Raw genomic sequence first — 16,495 nt, forward strand, 5'->3', positions numbered from 1 at the left:
TAAACTAGGACATTTAAAATGGTAAAACTCTCATTGACTTCTGTGGGAGCAGAGTTAGGCCAAGACCAAGTGCTTTTGAACATTTCACCCCTAAAATTCAGAAACTGTTCAGATGATGGACACAATGAGCTCATTCTGATTTGATTTTATTCCATTCCACATTCTGTACTTACGCATGCACAATATAAAGATTAGTAGAGTTCAAAATGCAGTAACTGTCAGTGTGTTTAATTCATTAAACATTTAAACAATCTGAAATGTCAAAACTACAATTAAAAAAATGTATTTTCTTAAGGCAAGTATATTAAATAGGCAAAAAAGAGAATAGCTATTAATATACCATACTAGGAATTATAATCCCCACTAAGGCATACAGCTGCTTTTAACATGAATGTTTCAAATGGGAGAAATGCAAGTGAACTCGGTTGCTATGAACTAGTGTTTTTCTTCATTGTTGGGAGTGTCTGGGCCAATTCACAATGGCCCTGCAACTTGAGTAGTCATTTACACTAGTGCAAAGGGAGTGCAGAGTGGATGTAACACACTATCATCATGTTCTGATAATGTTTTGTACCTAGAAATTAGGTCACTTATACAGGATAGAAGATTATATCCTGGAAAGAATTGTCTCTGAAATGATTTGAGAATCAAGCTGGATGACTAACTGAACATGAGATCCCAGTGTAATGCTGTGGCTAAGAGGTTTAACATAGTCCTTGGAAGCATACGCAAGGGAGTATCAACTAGGAGTAGGGAGATATGTTGCCTCTATATGCTGCATTAGGGAGGCCATTACTGGAGTACAGTATGTAGTTCTTCCAAAAGGATGTTGGAAACGTTGAAAAAGATTTAGAACAGAGCCACAAGAATGATTTGACATCTAGAAAATATGTTTTGTAATAGAGACTTGGGAAGGTCAGTCAGTTTAGTTTATCCAAGAGAATGTGATCAAGTCACTTTTTAACAATCTACAAGGTCCTATGTGGGGAAGAGATTTTTTGATAGTAGTAGTCTCTTTAGTCCAGCATACAAAGGCATGACAAGATCCAGTGACTGAAAGATGAAAATAGATACATTCAGACTGGAAATAAGGTTCAAATTTTTAAGTGAGGATAACTAACTATTGGAACAACTTACCTAGGGATATGATGGGTTCCCCATCACTTGAAGTTTTTTAATCAAGACTGGCTGTCTTTCTAAAAGATATTTCATCTATTTCATCCAGACTTGATGATCATAATGATCCCTTCTGGCCTTAAAATCTATGAATCATTTTGCACTGGTATAAATGATCACGCAAGATGCGGGCAATAGGGAATTGATGTGTTTTTCTTCTGAGGATTATTAACCAGAAGTCTCTACTTCTCTAGGTATGAGAAGTTCTAAAATGAAAGGCTGACAGGACACCAAGAGTGAGGCTTTCACAATGCAAAGTTCCAACTCTGAAAAGTTGCAACTTATAAAACACTTTAAGGAGAAACTCAAAACATTAATTAGTATCTGAAATTTCCTTACACTGTGGATTGTTTTGACTAAAAAGCATACACGACCTGAGGTGCAGTTTTGTTGTTTGCTTTTTAAATACATTAGGTGAGACAGCTGCAAGAGGATGCTGCACGCCTACAGGCTGCCTATGCTGGGGACAAGGCTGACGACATCCAGAAGCGGGAGAACGAGGTCCTGGAAGCATGGAAAGCATTGCTGGATGCCTGCGAGGGACGCAGGGTTAGACTAGTGGATACAGGAGATAAATTTCGTTTCTTCAGCATGGTTCGTGATCTCATGCTCTGGATGGAAGATGTTATCCGGCAGATTGAAGCCCAAGAGAAGCCAAGGTAATGTGAACATCTGCAATGGAATATTATGATATTATTATGGTAAGGCTGCTACTTTTGCTGAGGAATATAGCAGCCTGTTTAAAGGACTGAGCCAAGATAATGGGAGCAAGGTTATCTAGATAATTTAGATCCCTCCAACCAGTTGAAATAAAATGGCTGTCTAATCAACCTTTCCATATAGACAGAGGAAAAGCAGGCAGTGGGTGGCATTCTGGCTACCCATACCACAATTAGGAATGGCAGCTATGCTGACTGTCAGATGGAAGGAACTGCAGAGCTGGCTGGAGAGAACTAGTGAAAAAGAGAGATTTCACTACTCTAGGAGGATGACCTCACCACACATTAAGTTGTATGGGCCATTGTCTGGCTCCTGGCTCCTAGGAAAAGGAGAGTGGCCCTGTTGAGAGCTAGATGGACAGAGAATAACTTGCTGTGGCAGTTTGAGAGCAGATCAGCATGGGGATTCAGACCTATTTCCCCTTCCCCCCCATCCCCCAGATTACTGGAAGGTGGGGGGCTACTCATGTCCACACTGGTGCAGGAAAAGCCCTCTTTTCCCCAAACCAGGCAAAGCTGCCCCCACCCTCCATGGGAGTAGTTCAATACCAGGTCTCCTCATGATCCGCTGTGGGCATTACACTGATCAGTCCTTTCTTGGGGAGCTGGAAAGGAATTTTTTTCCTCGCTGCTAGATTGGCCAAAGTGAGGTGGGGTGGGGTGGGGTTCAGTTCGCCTTCCCCACAGTAGGTTGGGGGCTTAGTTTGGCCAGACATGAAATGGCGAGGAGGCTGTGATGTCACAACTTATTATGTAATCACGGGCTGGATGTCCAGCGCAGGTACTCCATAGGGAAGGAATACTGTGATCAGATAAAATGGATTGACAAAGGATTCAAAGGCAGTATTCTTTAAAGGAGTAGAAATGAGGGGATTCAGGAGTCCTGTGACTGGTACAAAAGGGGGAGCTGAGCTCTCCCTTAATCCTCATTTGAGGGGGCAGGCGGGTCACAGCAGTGAGTTGGCTGTAGAACAGGGTGGATAAAAAGGTGGGGGGAGCTGACAACTGCAATTCCCCCCCCGCATATATATAACTGCTTATGGAATTACCTGCACTGTACACTTTTATTTGCCAGGTACTCCTTGACATTTAGGAATAAAGTTGCAGCCTATTTAAACCCCATTCAATGTCTCCTGTCCAATGTTCCCTCTAATTTTTTCCATCCACGTGCAGAATAAATTTTGTTATGTGCACTGAGGTATGTGCAGATGTGCACCACCAGTGAAACAAAAATCTTAGGTATAATATATATTTTTTAAAAATTACCATAGGGATAATTACTCCGGCCAGGACAAGTTAGTTATTTTAGAACTCACTGCTCAAAGAATTAAATTTAAGTATAAGAGAAATAAAAATTATGAAATGCATAGACCAGTCAAAACACTAAAATAACACACTTTGAAAGAATAAAATTACAGAGAATATATGTGCATTGCAGGAAGTACCAAGAAATAACAATGATACAAGTATGTGTTGAGAGGTGAGTGTGAAAGAGAGAGAGTGTGTGTGTGTGTGTGTGTGTGTGTGTGTGTGTGCGCGCACACGCGCACACACGGCACAGAGACTCTGTGTGTGTGTGTGTGTGTGTGTGTGTGTGTGTGTGTGTGTGTGTGTGTGTGTGTGTGTGATACAAACTGTGTGTGTGCTGTCTGCTGGGGACATTTCTGAGACACACTGTGTGCTGTCTCTTTAAGACACTCACTGAAAGCTCTCTTGCTCTGTCCTGAGCCCTGTTGTCTTCCCTCCCCTGCTCTGTGAAGATGGGGTACATGTGGGGGGCTGGGGGAAGGGGTTGGAGAGAGAGAGAGACTGTGTGAGCTGACTGCTGGGGAAATCTCAGAAACAGTGCACTGTCTCTTTAAGAAAGGTACTCAGTCACTCACCATTTATGGCAGAGTCCTAGCCAGGCTGTCCCCCCTCTGCCCTGCTGATCGGCTATAGGGGCGGGAGGGAGGGGGACACCTTGACATCAGCACTCTCCTTCCCCACCCTACCCCATCCTTGCTCTGCACAGCTAACAGGAGGATCCTGGGAGGGGAGCAGCTGCAGGATGGAGCAGCATGGGGGAAGGGCACCTGAACACATGCTAGGGGCTGTGAGAGCTCCACTAATCAGCTGGGCACCATCTGAATCTCTCCTGGGCAGCCAATAGCCGTCCAAGTGCACAGCTTACAGAGAACACAGCTCCTGTCCTTCCGGCATAGCCGGACAATTACAGCTCTTTCTCATACAGCCTCTAGAGTCTAGAGTAAAGCATAGGATTAAGGAGTTAACGTCACAGCCCTTCGCTCACTTCATGTCTGTTTCAGATCAAAATTGTTCCATCTTAATGCAGCTGTTGCTTTTTTGTTTACAGAAAATAAATATGCGAATAGCTTAAAAAATCCCTCTTGCCATATCAATTCATCATCAATCCCTTATACCCCTTCTCTTTTATAATGAGCCTTTCAGCCTGTTGATTTCAAGAAGACAAATTATACTCTCTTGTATGGTCATTTCATTGAATATCTACTGACTGGTAATTCTTGGCTCTTTCTTGTTAGATTTAAGGGCTGTTAGATGCATTTAGATTCCTTGTGCCTATAAGGCACAGCCACAGTGCAGGCTCCAGGAGCCACTATTGTCATGGTGATTCAGGGTAGCATGGCCATTGTGCCACATGGGGAGAGGAAGCAGTGTCTAGTTCCAGTGCAGAGGGGGAGTGGGCCTGCCCCTTCTCTCCCATTTTGGAGAGGCAAGCACTAATAGCAACACTAGTTTTGCATAGTGCTTACTCTTAGTACTGACCAGGATATAGATGTGTATCCTTGTATCCTGTCCCCAGTCATACACATCGCGCAGAGGCTGAGTACCCTCTTGCCTCTTGTGTATAATGACAAACTGGGAATTAATAAATTCTAGATTGTGCATTTCTGTTGTAGTTTATTTGTTTAAAAGAACAACTATGTGCTTCCATTAATTTTGGAGTATACATTTCTAAACCACAATTTGTCATTTTAGGGATGTTTCATCGGTTGAATTACTAATGAACAATCACCAGGGTATCAAAGCAGAAATTGACGCCCGAAATGACAGCTTTACCACGTGCATTGAGCTTGGCAAATCTCTTCTGGCAAGGAAACACTATGCATCAGAGGAGGTACTCTGCCTGCTGACTATACAAAAGCTGCAGTGCAGCTGAACTATGGATTTTGTTTCGGTTAGAGAAGGCTTGCATTGTGTAATCTGCTGATTAATGAGGTGTTCATTTATAATGACTGCATTACTTTAGGGTCCATTGCACTTGTATTGGTGAGATTACTGTATTATTTCTAATCTGTGGTCAGTTCAGCAGTACCACTTTGTATATCCATGTGGGGGATCAGTATTAGAGTCCCCAGTTTGGCACCTAAACTTACCTTTTGGTCCAGGTAACATGCAGAAGTGACACTCTCAGTTCTGATGTGGAAGAGGGATGTGCACTGTTGGGATGATGACACCTATGAGCAAAAAAGGCAGCCTTGAGTGTTATCAAAACCAAGGGGAGTGATGTATTACAGAGCCTACTCGAAGAAGGCGTAGGAGTGGTTTTGTGCCTCGCTGCGCAAGAACAATCTTTAGCTTGTGTGTGGTGGAATATTAAGGGGAAAATTGTCCTGTCCTGAAATCATAAGGGAGAAATCTCTGACTCCCTAGTGCTTAAACCCTGGATTTTATTCCTAATTTATCCTGATCCATTTGGGACCCAGTTAGAGAGGCCCTAAGCCTAAGGAAAGATGCACAACCCTCATTTCTTCCCCGGATGGGAGGGGTGAGGGCAGCCTTATTTTATAGCCAAGTTACTGTCTATCCAGGGAATCGATTATTTCTGTGTCAGCATTACAGATAAACACAATGCAGTCTCCTCAAGGAGGCATTTAGTAGGCAACTAGAGAGGCTTTTCCAACCCATGTTCTTGTTGAGAACAATGTGGGGTTCATGTAGGTGTGTCAGTGGATTTGACTGTTGTCAACATAGACTGCTACTGACATGTAGTAACATCCATAGGTTAAGTAATGTGGATTATCTGCTAGAAAAAAGTGGTTGCTCCTCTTTTATCCTGCTAACAGTTAACAAAATGCAGACTGGATTGGCAAAAATAAGCCAGGTCCAGTTTATATTTCTTATTAATCTACATGTTGTAGTTTTAAAGTAAATATTGTTATCTCAAGTCATGCAAATGCTGTATTTTAACTGCAATATTGTACTTACAATCAGGATTCAGAACATCAGTGTGTCCTCACCAAGGGTTACTGCTGACAGTAAGCAACTGCACCCACTTCCATTAAGTTAATTTTAAATTCCCCACTGATGGTTTTGCACAGTGTATCCTGTTTCTGAAAGTCAGCGCCTTTTGTTTGTGGTAACAGCTTATACCAGGGGTGGGCAAACTATGGTCCAGGGGCCGCATCCAACCCTCCAGACATTTTAATCCCGCCCTCAAGCTTCAGCGGGGAGATGGGGTCTGAGGCTTGCCCCACTCTGGTGCTCCAGCCAGGGAGCAGGGTAGGGATCTTGCCCCACTCCGCACGACTCCCAGAAGGAGCAGCATGTCCCCCCTACAACTCCTACGCATAGGAGCAGCCAGGGAACTCCACATGCTGCCCCCTCCCCATGTACCGCCCCCGCAGCTCCCATTGGCCAGAAACCACAGACAATGGGAGCTGCAGGGGTGGCGCCTGCGAACAGGGCAGCATGCAGAGCTGACTTGCCACACCTCTGGGTACGAGCTGGAGGGGAGACATGCCGCTGTTTCTGGGAGCTGCTTGAGGTAAACGCTGCCCGGAGCCTGCCCCCCTGATCTCTTCTTGTGCCCCAACACCCTGCCCCAGCCCTGATCCCCCTCCCGCTCTCCAAACCCCTCAGTCTCAGCCCAGAGCACCCTCCTGAACCCCCAATCCCTCATCCTCAGCCCACACCCCCAGCCGGAGCCCTCCTGCAACCCAACCCCTAATTTCATGAGCATTCATGGCCCGCCATTCAATTTCCATAGCCATATGTTGCCCTGAGGCCAAAATGTTTGGCCACCCCTGGGTTATGCAGTGTGGTTGGTGGTGTTGAGTGATTTGGTGCTTATGTAACATTGGTCCATTCTCTTAAACTTAGATCAAGGAAAAGTTATTGCAGTTGACAGAGAAGAGAAAAGAAATGATTGACAAATGGGAAGACAGATGGGAGTGGCTGAGACTGAGTAAGGATACATTTAAATTGCTTATTAGCTGAGTGAGATGTAACTATTTCTGCACTGATATCTTTGGCTACTGCAAGAGCACACAAGTACTTTCCCTGTTAACTATTGCTGGTTGGAGTTGAGATCACATTGGAATGATAACAGAAACATTTGCTACTGCCAGAGGTACAGCAACTGGATAATGGCTGCAATGAGGGCCCAGTCCCCCAACATCAAAGACCAACTGGGCATTTTGCCATTGACTTCAGTGAGGACAGGATTGGCTAGCTAGATACACAATACCTTATGGATGTATTTAGTTTCATTTTCTTTTTTACAGTTTATTTTTAGTGGGTTTCCGCAGTAACAAAAAGGCATTTGAAAGGGCATTCCAAGCACACATTACACATATGTGCAGTTTATACCTGTGTTATCTGATATAACAGAGTCTACATGTTTGGAAGTGCATTGGTTCGTAAAGTGTGTATTTTTAAACCTGTAAACCCATTAGGTTTCTTATACCAAAGACAAATAGTCAACAACCACAATATTTAGGGCTGTCGATTAATTGCAGTTAACTCACATGATTAACTCAAAAAAATTGACTGCGATTACAAAAATTAATTGCGACTAATTACACTGATAAACAATAGAATAGCAATTAAAATTTATTAAATATTTGTGGATGTTTTTCTACATTTTCAAATATATTGATTTCTATTACAACACAGAATACAAAGTGCACTGTGTTCACGTTACATTATTATTTTTTATTACAAATATTTGCACTGTAAATATTTGCCTCAGACAAGTACTGTAGTGCAATTTCTTTACCGTGAAAGTGTAACTTACAAATATAGATTTTTTTTGTTATACGACTGCTCTCAAAAACAAAACAATGTAAAACTTTAGAGTGTACAAGTCTGCTCAGTCCTACTTCTTGTTCACCCAATCGCTAAGACAGACAAGGTTATTTACATTTACAGGAGATACTGCTGACTGCTTCTTATTTAAAATGTCACCTGAAAGTGAGACTAGGCGTTCGCTTTTGTAGCTGGCGTTGCAAGGTATTTACGTGGCAGATATGCTAAACATCATATGTCCCTTCATGCTTCGTCCACCATTCCAAAAGACATGTTTCCATGCTGATGATGCTCGTTAATAAAATAATGCATTAATTGAATTTGTGATTGAACTCCTTGGGGGAGAATTGTATGTCTCCTGTTCTGTTTTACCTGCATTCTGCCATATATTTCATGTTATAGCAGTCTCAGATGATGACCCAGCACATTTTAAGAACACTTTCACAGCAGATTTGACAAAACACAAAGAAAGTACCAAATGTGAGATTTCTAAGGATAGATACAGCACTCAACCCCAGGTTTAATAATCTGAAGTGCCTTTCAAAATCTCAGAGGGACGAGGTGTGGAGAATGCTTTCAGATGTCTTAAAAGAGCAACAATCTGATGTGGAAACTACAGATCCCGAACCACTAAAAATGAAAATCAACCTTCTGCTGGTGGCATCTGACTTAGATGATGAAAATGAACAAGGGCCGGTCTGTGCTACTTTGTATTGTTATCAGGCAGAACCCATCGTCAGCATGGATGCATGTCCTCTGTAATGGTGGTTGAAGTATGAAGGGACATATGAATCTTTAGCACATCTGGCACATAAATATTTTGTGATGCCGGCTACGGCAGTGCCATACGAACTCCTGTTCTCACTTTCAGGTGATATTGTAAACAAGATGTGGGCAGCATTATCTCCTGCAAATTGTTACCAAAATTGTTTGTCTGAGCGATTGGCTGAAGTAGGACTGGGTGGACTTGTAGGTTCTAAAGTTTCATACGGTTTTATTTTTGAATGCAGTTATTTTTTGTACATAATTCTACTTTTGTAAGTTCAACTTTCATGATAAAGAGGTTGCACTACAGTACTTTTAGGTGAATGGAAGTATACTATTTCTTTTGTTTTTTACAGTGCAAATATTTGTAATCAAAAATAAAGTGAGAACTCTACACTTTGTATACTGTGTTTGTAACTGAAATCAATATTTTTGAAAATGTAGGAAACATCCAAAATATTTAAATCAAAGGTATTCTATTATTGTTTAACCGTGTAATTAATCATGATTAATTTTTTTAATTGTGCAATTAATCTTTTTAATCACTTGACAACCCTAATAATATCGTAACATCCCAATACACAGTGACAGACAGAGGTCACATTTCATAAAATCTTAAATACGTCCATTGACAGTGTAAGGCCCAGCCAGCAATCCATGATCTTATTATTAATGTTTGGTTTAATGCATTACTTGTACCAAAGACACATGCTTTGCATAGTATCAGAGGGTAGCCGTGCTATGTTGGTTCCTGAGACACAAGCTGCACTCCTGACAGTGCTGCTGGAGTAGAGCTCAATTCAGCTTCCACTGAACTCAGCAGATGTCTCTTCATTTACTTATACAGGAGCTGAGTCAAGCCCATAGTTAGGAGTTTAGGTGTTGATTTGTGTGTCTTATTGCATCTCGATAGAAGCATTGCTCAAACTACCTCAGCAAAACCAGAACATCAGAATTACTGTCTAGTATAAGTCCATTCAATTCAGTTGACTTGGTTCAGAGATAAATTCATCCAAAGACACTTAAATCCCTCCCTCCCTCCAACCCTTCTAAAAACAAGAACTAAAGGCACCTGACTATATTGTGCCACTTTTGATGTTACTAAGCACTGACTGCCTTATATTTTTGCTTAGTTCTGGAAGTACACCAGTTCTCAAGGGATGCTAGTGTGGCTGAGGCCTGGCTGCTGGGACAGGAGCCATACCTATCCAGTCGTGAGATAGGTCAAAGTGTGGATGAAGTGGAAAAGTTAATTAAGCGGCATGAAGCGTTTGAAAAATCTGCAGCTACTTGGGATGAAAGATTTTCAGCACTGGAAAGACTGACTACAGTGAGTACTCTTCAAGTCCCCAAAGGGCTGCTTTCTTGGCTACTTTATCATGTTTTGTTCACTGTAATATTTACACTTTCCCTTCAGTTTATTCAGTCAAATTGATCCTGTCACTCAGACACTATGTGTCTCTCCCACTAATGCTAATACCTTCCCTACCTGCCTCCAGAGAGAGCCTAAGTGAATGAATGGCCTTTGCAACAAATTGGAGCTGTGTGAGGCCAGAGAGGAGGAAAGAAAGGATGTTCCAGAGTTTAGGGGCCCCTCTAGCCACTGGTGTACAAATTGCATTACTTGCCAGCCCTTTAACAGTTTAGGATGTTTTCTGTATATTTAATATAATGTGTTTGTTTTGAAGATACAAACACAAACAGTAAATTATTGAGGAAATGCTCTCTTAGTTGCTAATGTAGGAGGTAGTAATTAGGGCCTTGATATTGCATAGATTGCAGTGCGACAACACACTTGTGTGATGATTTGCAGGATCGGGTCCAAAAGTTTTGTTTCAATAAACTTTAATTTTAATGCTGTATCAGCAAAAGCCCTGAGTTTTATAGGCATCTTCTGGAAATGCTTCTTGAAAACGACTGAGGTGTGAGTTGTTACCATTCTCCAATATTTTCCCTCCCTAGCTGGAATTACTGGAAGTACGTCGACAGCAAGAGGAAGAGGAAAGAAAGAGGCAGCCTCCTTCCCCAGAGCCAAGCCCAAAGGTTCCAGAAGATGCAGATTCACAACAATGGTAAGCTCAGACCAAAGAAGGCAAACTGCACATGAATTACTCCCCCCTGGGCCCCACAAGTAATAGTAAACTTACATTCAGACAAAAATCTTAGGCGTGCTGATGTGTTTGATGTGAGGGACCCAGGGTTAATGTTTCTCTGTATGGTGCATACGCATCTACTGAATGCTGTGTTCCAGATTATAGGCAATAGTGACAGGATGGTAGATGCTAGCACCCTGCACGAAGGAGCCCGGCTTCTCTGTGGAGCTATAACGCTGCATAAAGATACAAGATATTTACTAATGAGGCATAGTGGAAAGTGCATTTTGTTAACTGTTACCAGGATACAAGAGTAGCAGGATTGTCATTCTGAGGCAGAGGGAACTACTGGTTCGGAGCAAATAAGCCTAGGAACAACCATGTTTAGGGAGAGCTTATGTTCTGTTATGGTTTGAGTTGCCTATATTTTGCACAGAGGAGGGTTGGAACTCCATCTGTCTGATTAAATGAAAACAATTGTCCTCAATTACCTGCTCAAACAATCTTGGATTCAGAACTAAAGAATGAGGGGGAATTCTGAGTGTAGAGAGGAAGGCCCACAAACAAGATATTTGATGCTGACAACAGCCCAGTTTCATTTAATTAGTCACTGGAAATCTCCATGAGCCTGCAGGGAGCTTGGCTTCCGGTTCCCCTCCTTAGGTAAACACACTGAGGGCCAAACCTATTGAAGCATTGGCAGCGCGTGAACCGCCGGCTCGGGGAGGCTTGCCCCCAGCCTGGCCCGCCCTCTTCCCTTGCCAGAGTACTCTCCCTTTCCCTCCCGATCCCCCCAAGGTTGATGGCAGCCTGCCCCAGTCCAGGGCTACCTAAACGCCTCCAGCTCTGGAGCTCCGAAAGTCCCTGGCCGCAGGCTGGCCCCCCTAATCCCAGCCTGGGGCCCCGGCCATGGGGAAGAGCACCAGTGAGAAGCAGGAGAGGTCCTGGAGGCTAAGTGTGGGCAGGGCCACACAGGGCTGTTTGGGGAGCCTGGGCCTCCCCCGTCCTGTGATACCTGCCGCCTATGCATTGAAGTCAATGGACAGATTGATTTCATTCTCAGTGTAAGGACATGTGGGTAAAACTTTCTAGGTCTGCACATTTGAGGAAGTTGCTCAGTGTGCACCAACTACAGTTACAATTTAAGTCGCACGCAAATTGCAGTTATTTTCTATGTGATGAGGACAGAATCCTAGTTAGGTTATTATGATATAAAAGACTCAGGGCCTGATTCTTCCCTCACCTTATTCCATATCATATGTAACCCACAGAACTCAACGTACTTGTACTTTTAAAACTGATGTAAATCGCAGGAGATTCAGGCATTTGTAGAACAATTGCTTCTGTTTCTACAGTGCACAAAATTCAGTAGAAAAGTTTGTTTTTTGTGAGGAAGGTTTTGTGACTTTCTAGAATTTCATGCAATTTTGTTTTCTGTCTCCCAACAGGGATGGTACAAAAGGAGAACAGGTTTCCCAAAATGGTTTACCATCAGACCAGGAGTCTCCACGGGTTAGTTACCGCTCCCAAACCTACCAAAACTACAAAAACTTTAATAGCAGATGGACAGCCAATGACCGGCCATGGTCTGGACTGTGACATACAAAACCAATTGCAGCGAAAACCATCTTTATTCAGTATTTTATTGGTTTTAATCTTTTGGCTTAAAATCCCCTGCTGCTTTTCTTTTCTCCCATCCAGTTGACTTTTATTTAATTAGTAGCCCTCCTGGATATATATTTGATTCACTTTAATCCTTGTTTATTTGAATCTCTTCACTGACACTCAGTTAAGTTAAAGTGACACTTTTATTTCCTGTTACTTATTGTGAGTTTTTCATGTCATTAATAGCATTAAGATTTTACAGCTAAATCATCCTTTAGATGGGTAATTGAGATTTAATGAGATTGCATCATAATGAAGAAGAAAACTAAAATCTGACAGGTATGACACATTCAGTTATACTAACAGGTTTCAGCACGGCAACATTATTAAATTAGCTGCATTAGCAAGTGAGTTATTTACAAGGCTGAAGATAATCTATGCAAATGAGCTTGACAATACAGGCTGTGGGGGAGAAAAGAGTTATAACTACCAAAAATAAAAGCCTAAAGGTTAGATGTGTAACATTCCATGCAGAATTAACTTTTTAACTGAAGATAAAAAAAATAAACAGAGAACCTAGAATGCTAAACATTAGCAACTGGACTTTTTGATATTCAATCCTTATAAGGAGTTTTAGTCTTACCACATAACCATTTAGGGCCAGATTCTCCCCTGATTTCTGCTCCGTTTACACCATAGAAACTCCATTGAGTTAAATAGACACACCTTGGATATGGTGGTGTAACTGAGAGCAGATACCAACTCTGAAAAAGGAGCTGCAATGCTTTCTTTAAAAAAAAAAAAAAAAGCATATAATTGTATAAGACCCCGAATTTTTAACTGAATACAGGCTAAATCATTCTTGCTTTATTCATGTGAGTAATCCTTACCAATAGGAGATGTCCAAGTGAAGTCAGTGGGAGTGTGCATAAGAATAAGGCAAGCAGGAGTTAGCCTCATATGTGCAGACTTAAAAATTACCAATTAATACATTTATTTAGAACAACAGAATAGTAGAAAATTGGTTTGTCTCTGATACCATTCTTGCCAAGGTCTGAAATCAGGGTCTGTTTCCCCTGCAACTTGAACTGCTCTAAGACTCAGAGTGCTGTAAAGCATGCTGCTGCTCCTTGTTATGTCTTTGGACCTGATCCTGTATGGTGCTTACAGTCATCTTAAATAACCTAAATGAGGGGCCATGGGTTATTAGTTATCATTTTTGCAGTGGAAATGCAAAGCCCTGTGTGACGAGTTGTCACTCCCAGGATGCAGTCTGGGAGCCGTGGGAACCTCTTTGCCCCCAAACCATACAGCTGGGCTGGTCCTCCTCACACTGCTCTGCTGGTAACTCAGCCAGTCTCTCCAGGCCTTGTTATCACCCAACACACCAGCAGGTGGCACCACTCACCCAGCTGAGCTACCTGAGTGCTTTAACTAAGCCACTCAGCTCCCCAGCTTTGCACCCTTGCTTTAGTATAAACCCAGAATTACACCATCTTGCTCCACAGGGTTCTGTGCAATGCAAGCTTATTAATATATTTGCTTCCTCCTCGATGTGGGAAAGTTATGCAACAGCCTTTGTTTACAGAGCTGAGATTTTCCCAGACACGTCACTCAAAACACCTTGGTTAAGATAAAACATTAAACAAGTTTATTAACTACAGAAAGATAGATTTTAAGTGATTATAAGTGATAGGAATCAGATCAAAGCAGATTATCTAGCAAATAAACAAAAAACCACTAAGACTAACATACTAGATAGATAGGATTTGAATTAGCTATTTCTCACTCTGGCTGATGATACAAGCAGTCCAACAACTTTCCGTACACAGGCTAGAAATACCTTTAGCCTGGGACCAGCACTTTCCCCAGTTCAGTCTTTGTTCTTCAGGTATTTCCAGATGTTCTTGTGTGGGGAATGAGACCCCCAGATAATGTCACTCTCCACCTTATATAGTTTTTCCATGGGGTGGGAAGTGGGAACACTTTGTTCCAAGCTAAGTTCCCAGCCCAGTTTTTGGTAAAGTACAGGTACCAAAATGGAATTGTCATGTGGTCTGGTCACATGCCATGGCATGTCTTGCTGAATCATAGCAGCTATTACTCATAGGCTGGCTGAAACAAGACTTAACTCTTCCATTGTCCATTATCTTTGTTGATGAACCATTAGCAGTGTCTAGCTTCTTCATTGTTGTATCTGAAAGGCTAGGTGTGGACATTACCCAGAGTAAGCACATTTGAAATACAGATACATAGTCAATATTCATAACTTCAGATACAAAGATGATTCATGCACACAAATAGGATAATCATATTTGGCAAATCATAACTTTTCCAATGAGACCTCACATGACCCATCTTGTACAAAATGCATCATCATTATGCCATAATCATATCATAATCATATCACTATGATGACTATGGGGTCCAGTGTCATACCCTGAACTCAGATTTTGGCAGGAAATGCATTTCAGCAGTTCACCTCCCAAACACCTATCCCTAGTGCTTCTGGTTCTGCACATATATTCTGTAAACATTCTGGGGTGTCAGACAGTTTTTCCGTGTTCCTTTCTCCAATAATGCATTTTAGTTCACCTTTAATATTAGAATGATGAAAACTAGATAGTTTTAAATGCCAGGGCTTTGCAAAAGTGATTCCACAAGTAAATGTGATGAGGAATTTGAGAGCGAGCCAGCAGTAGCACCACAACATTTTTGCATACAGCAAATCTTCTTGGTTGTTACCATAACCTTATTCAGCTTTTCTTTTCTTTTTCATTTGTTTTTGTTTTTTTATTATGGAATCTTTTTATAACACATTAATCTTCACCGTCTGCATGTTGATCTCTTAATGAGAGCTTTCTAGCCTATAATTTAGTGAACCACATGTTGGAATACATCAGACACACACCAGTTTTGCTATTTGTAACAGAGTTGATATAAGCTGCTGAAATATAGATTTCAAAAGAGTATCTTAGCAAAGGTAACTGATGGACTGTTTTCCAACAATTGTACTTTTATAATAACTTATCTTTCCACTTCATGATGCATGTCTTTTCTTTTCTTTTGTCAGGATAACAACATATAGCTTCTTAATCCCTTTTAAATTTCTGTATACAAATATATACAAATGTTCTGGTGGATTCAGTGCACCAGTATTGGGTCTCTGTGCCTTTAAAAGTATTACAGTACTCATAAAGCTTAGCTGCGTCTTTAGACTTGCCAGACCAGGAAGGTTTTACATGTATTCTGGCTAAAAATAAGTTATTTAGGTAGATAATAATTTTTAGTTTATATCATTAGGGTTAAATATATAAATTTTGCTTTACTGTCAAGAAAAATGATTAAAATCATAATGTCAGACACTAAGGAAGTATAATATTTTTACCTGTTAATTATGACTAAGATCTCAAAATTATATCTTTGACAGAACAGTTTATTGGCTGTAATTTATTTGTCTTTGAGTTGTAGTACAGAGACTCAAGTTGATGAACTCTGAATGTAATATTGCTTCATGCACTTTGAAAATCAAAGGGATGTTTCTAATCATGTCACCAGCTGTCATGTTGCATGTCACAGTTGTGATTTAAATACCTCATGAATAGTAGCTCGCCACTAAAGTACTTGCAACTAACCTCCCGTAAACAGTCACAATAAAGAAAAACGTATTTGTGTGTGTTAACTGTTTTGTTATTGTAACAGTACAGTTTGCTATTAATGTTTGTCCTCTGTTCTGTTGTTTCTGCATGCTCAAAGCATGTTTTCATTAAAGTTTATTTAGCTCCTCTTTTTTTTTTTTTTCTTATTTACATGGCACATACTTGGTATAAATATTTGTCGTCCACGTGCAAATTTATTTTGCTTGTCTTCTGTTCATTGTGGATAACATATAAAAAAGAAAATTATGCTACAAAATTTTCCATTAAAGAGCATCCAATGAGCTTTTCATAGTCCTAGCATAACTGTAGTGTTTTAGTTTGCATATGCATTTTGGTTTTTATTTCAATCCAGTAATTAAAATCAATAGTTAAATTGTAAGTGGAAATAGAAGTTCAGGGACTAGTTATGTAATTAAAATGGGCAGTT

The 16,495-nt window shown here is 41.2% G+C and overlaps 1 protein-coding gene across 3 annotated transcripts in view; it reads left to right on the forward strand.

The window, feature by feature from the left end:
• The window catches only part of SPTBN1 (spectrin beta, non-erythrocytic 1), a 222,253-nt gene that overhangs the window by 194,678 nt on the left and 11,080 nt on the right, over nucleotides 1–16,495 (forward strand). For all 3 annotated transcript variants that reach the window (XM_050951699.1, XM_050951700.1, XM_050951701.1), the window contains 6 exons: nucleotides 1,591–1,835; nucleotides 4,896–5,034; nucleotides 7,020–7,104; nucleotides 9,845–10,041; nucleotides 10,674–10,783; nucleotides 12,253–12,316. In XM_050951699.1, the coding sequence (XP_050807656.1) occupies nucleotides 1,591–1,835; nucleotides 4,896–5,034; nucleotides 7,020–7,104; nucleotides 9,845–10,041; nucleotides 10,674–10,783; nucleotides 12,253–12,316 (840 nt within the window). The remainder of the gene's footprint in view (nucleotides 1–1,590; nucleotides 1,836–4,895; nucleotides 5,035–7,019; nucleotides 7,105–9,844; nucleotides 10,042–10,673; nucleotides 10,784–12,252; nucleotides 12,317–16,495) is intronic.

The sequence above is a fragment of the Gopherus flavomarginatus genome, chromosome 4 (genome assembly GCF_025201925.1).
Source record: "Gopherus flavomarginatus isolate rGopFla2 chromosome 4, rGopFla2.mat.asm, whole genome shotgun sequence".
Classification (NCBI taxonomy): domain Eukaryota; kingdom Metazoa; phylum Chordata; order Testudines; family Testudinidae; genus Gopherus; species Gopherus flavomarginatus.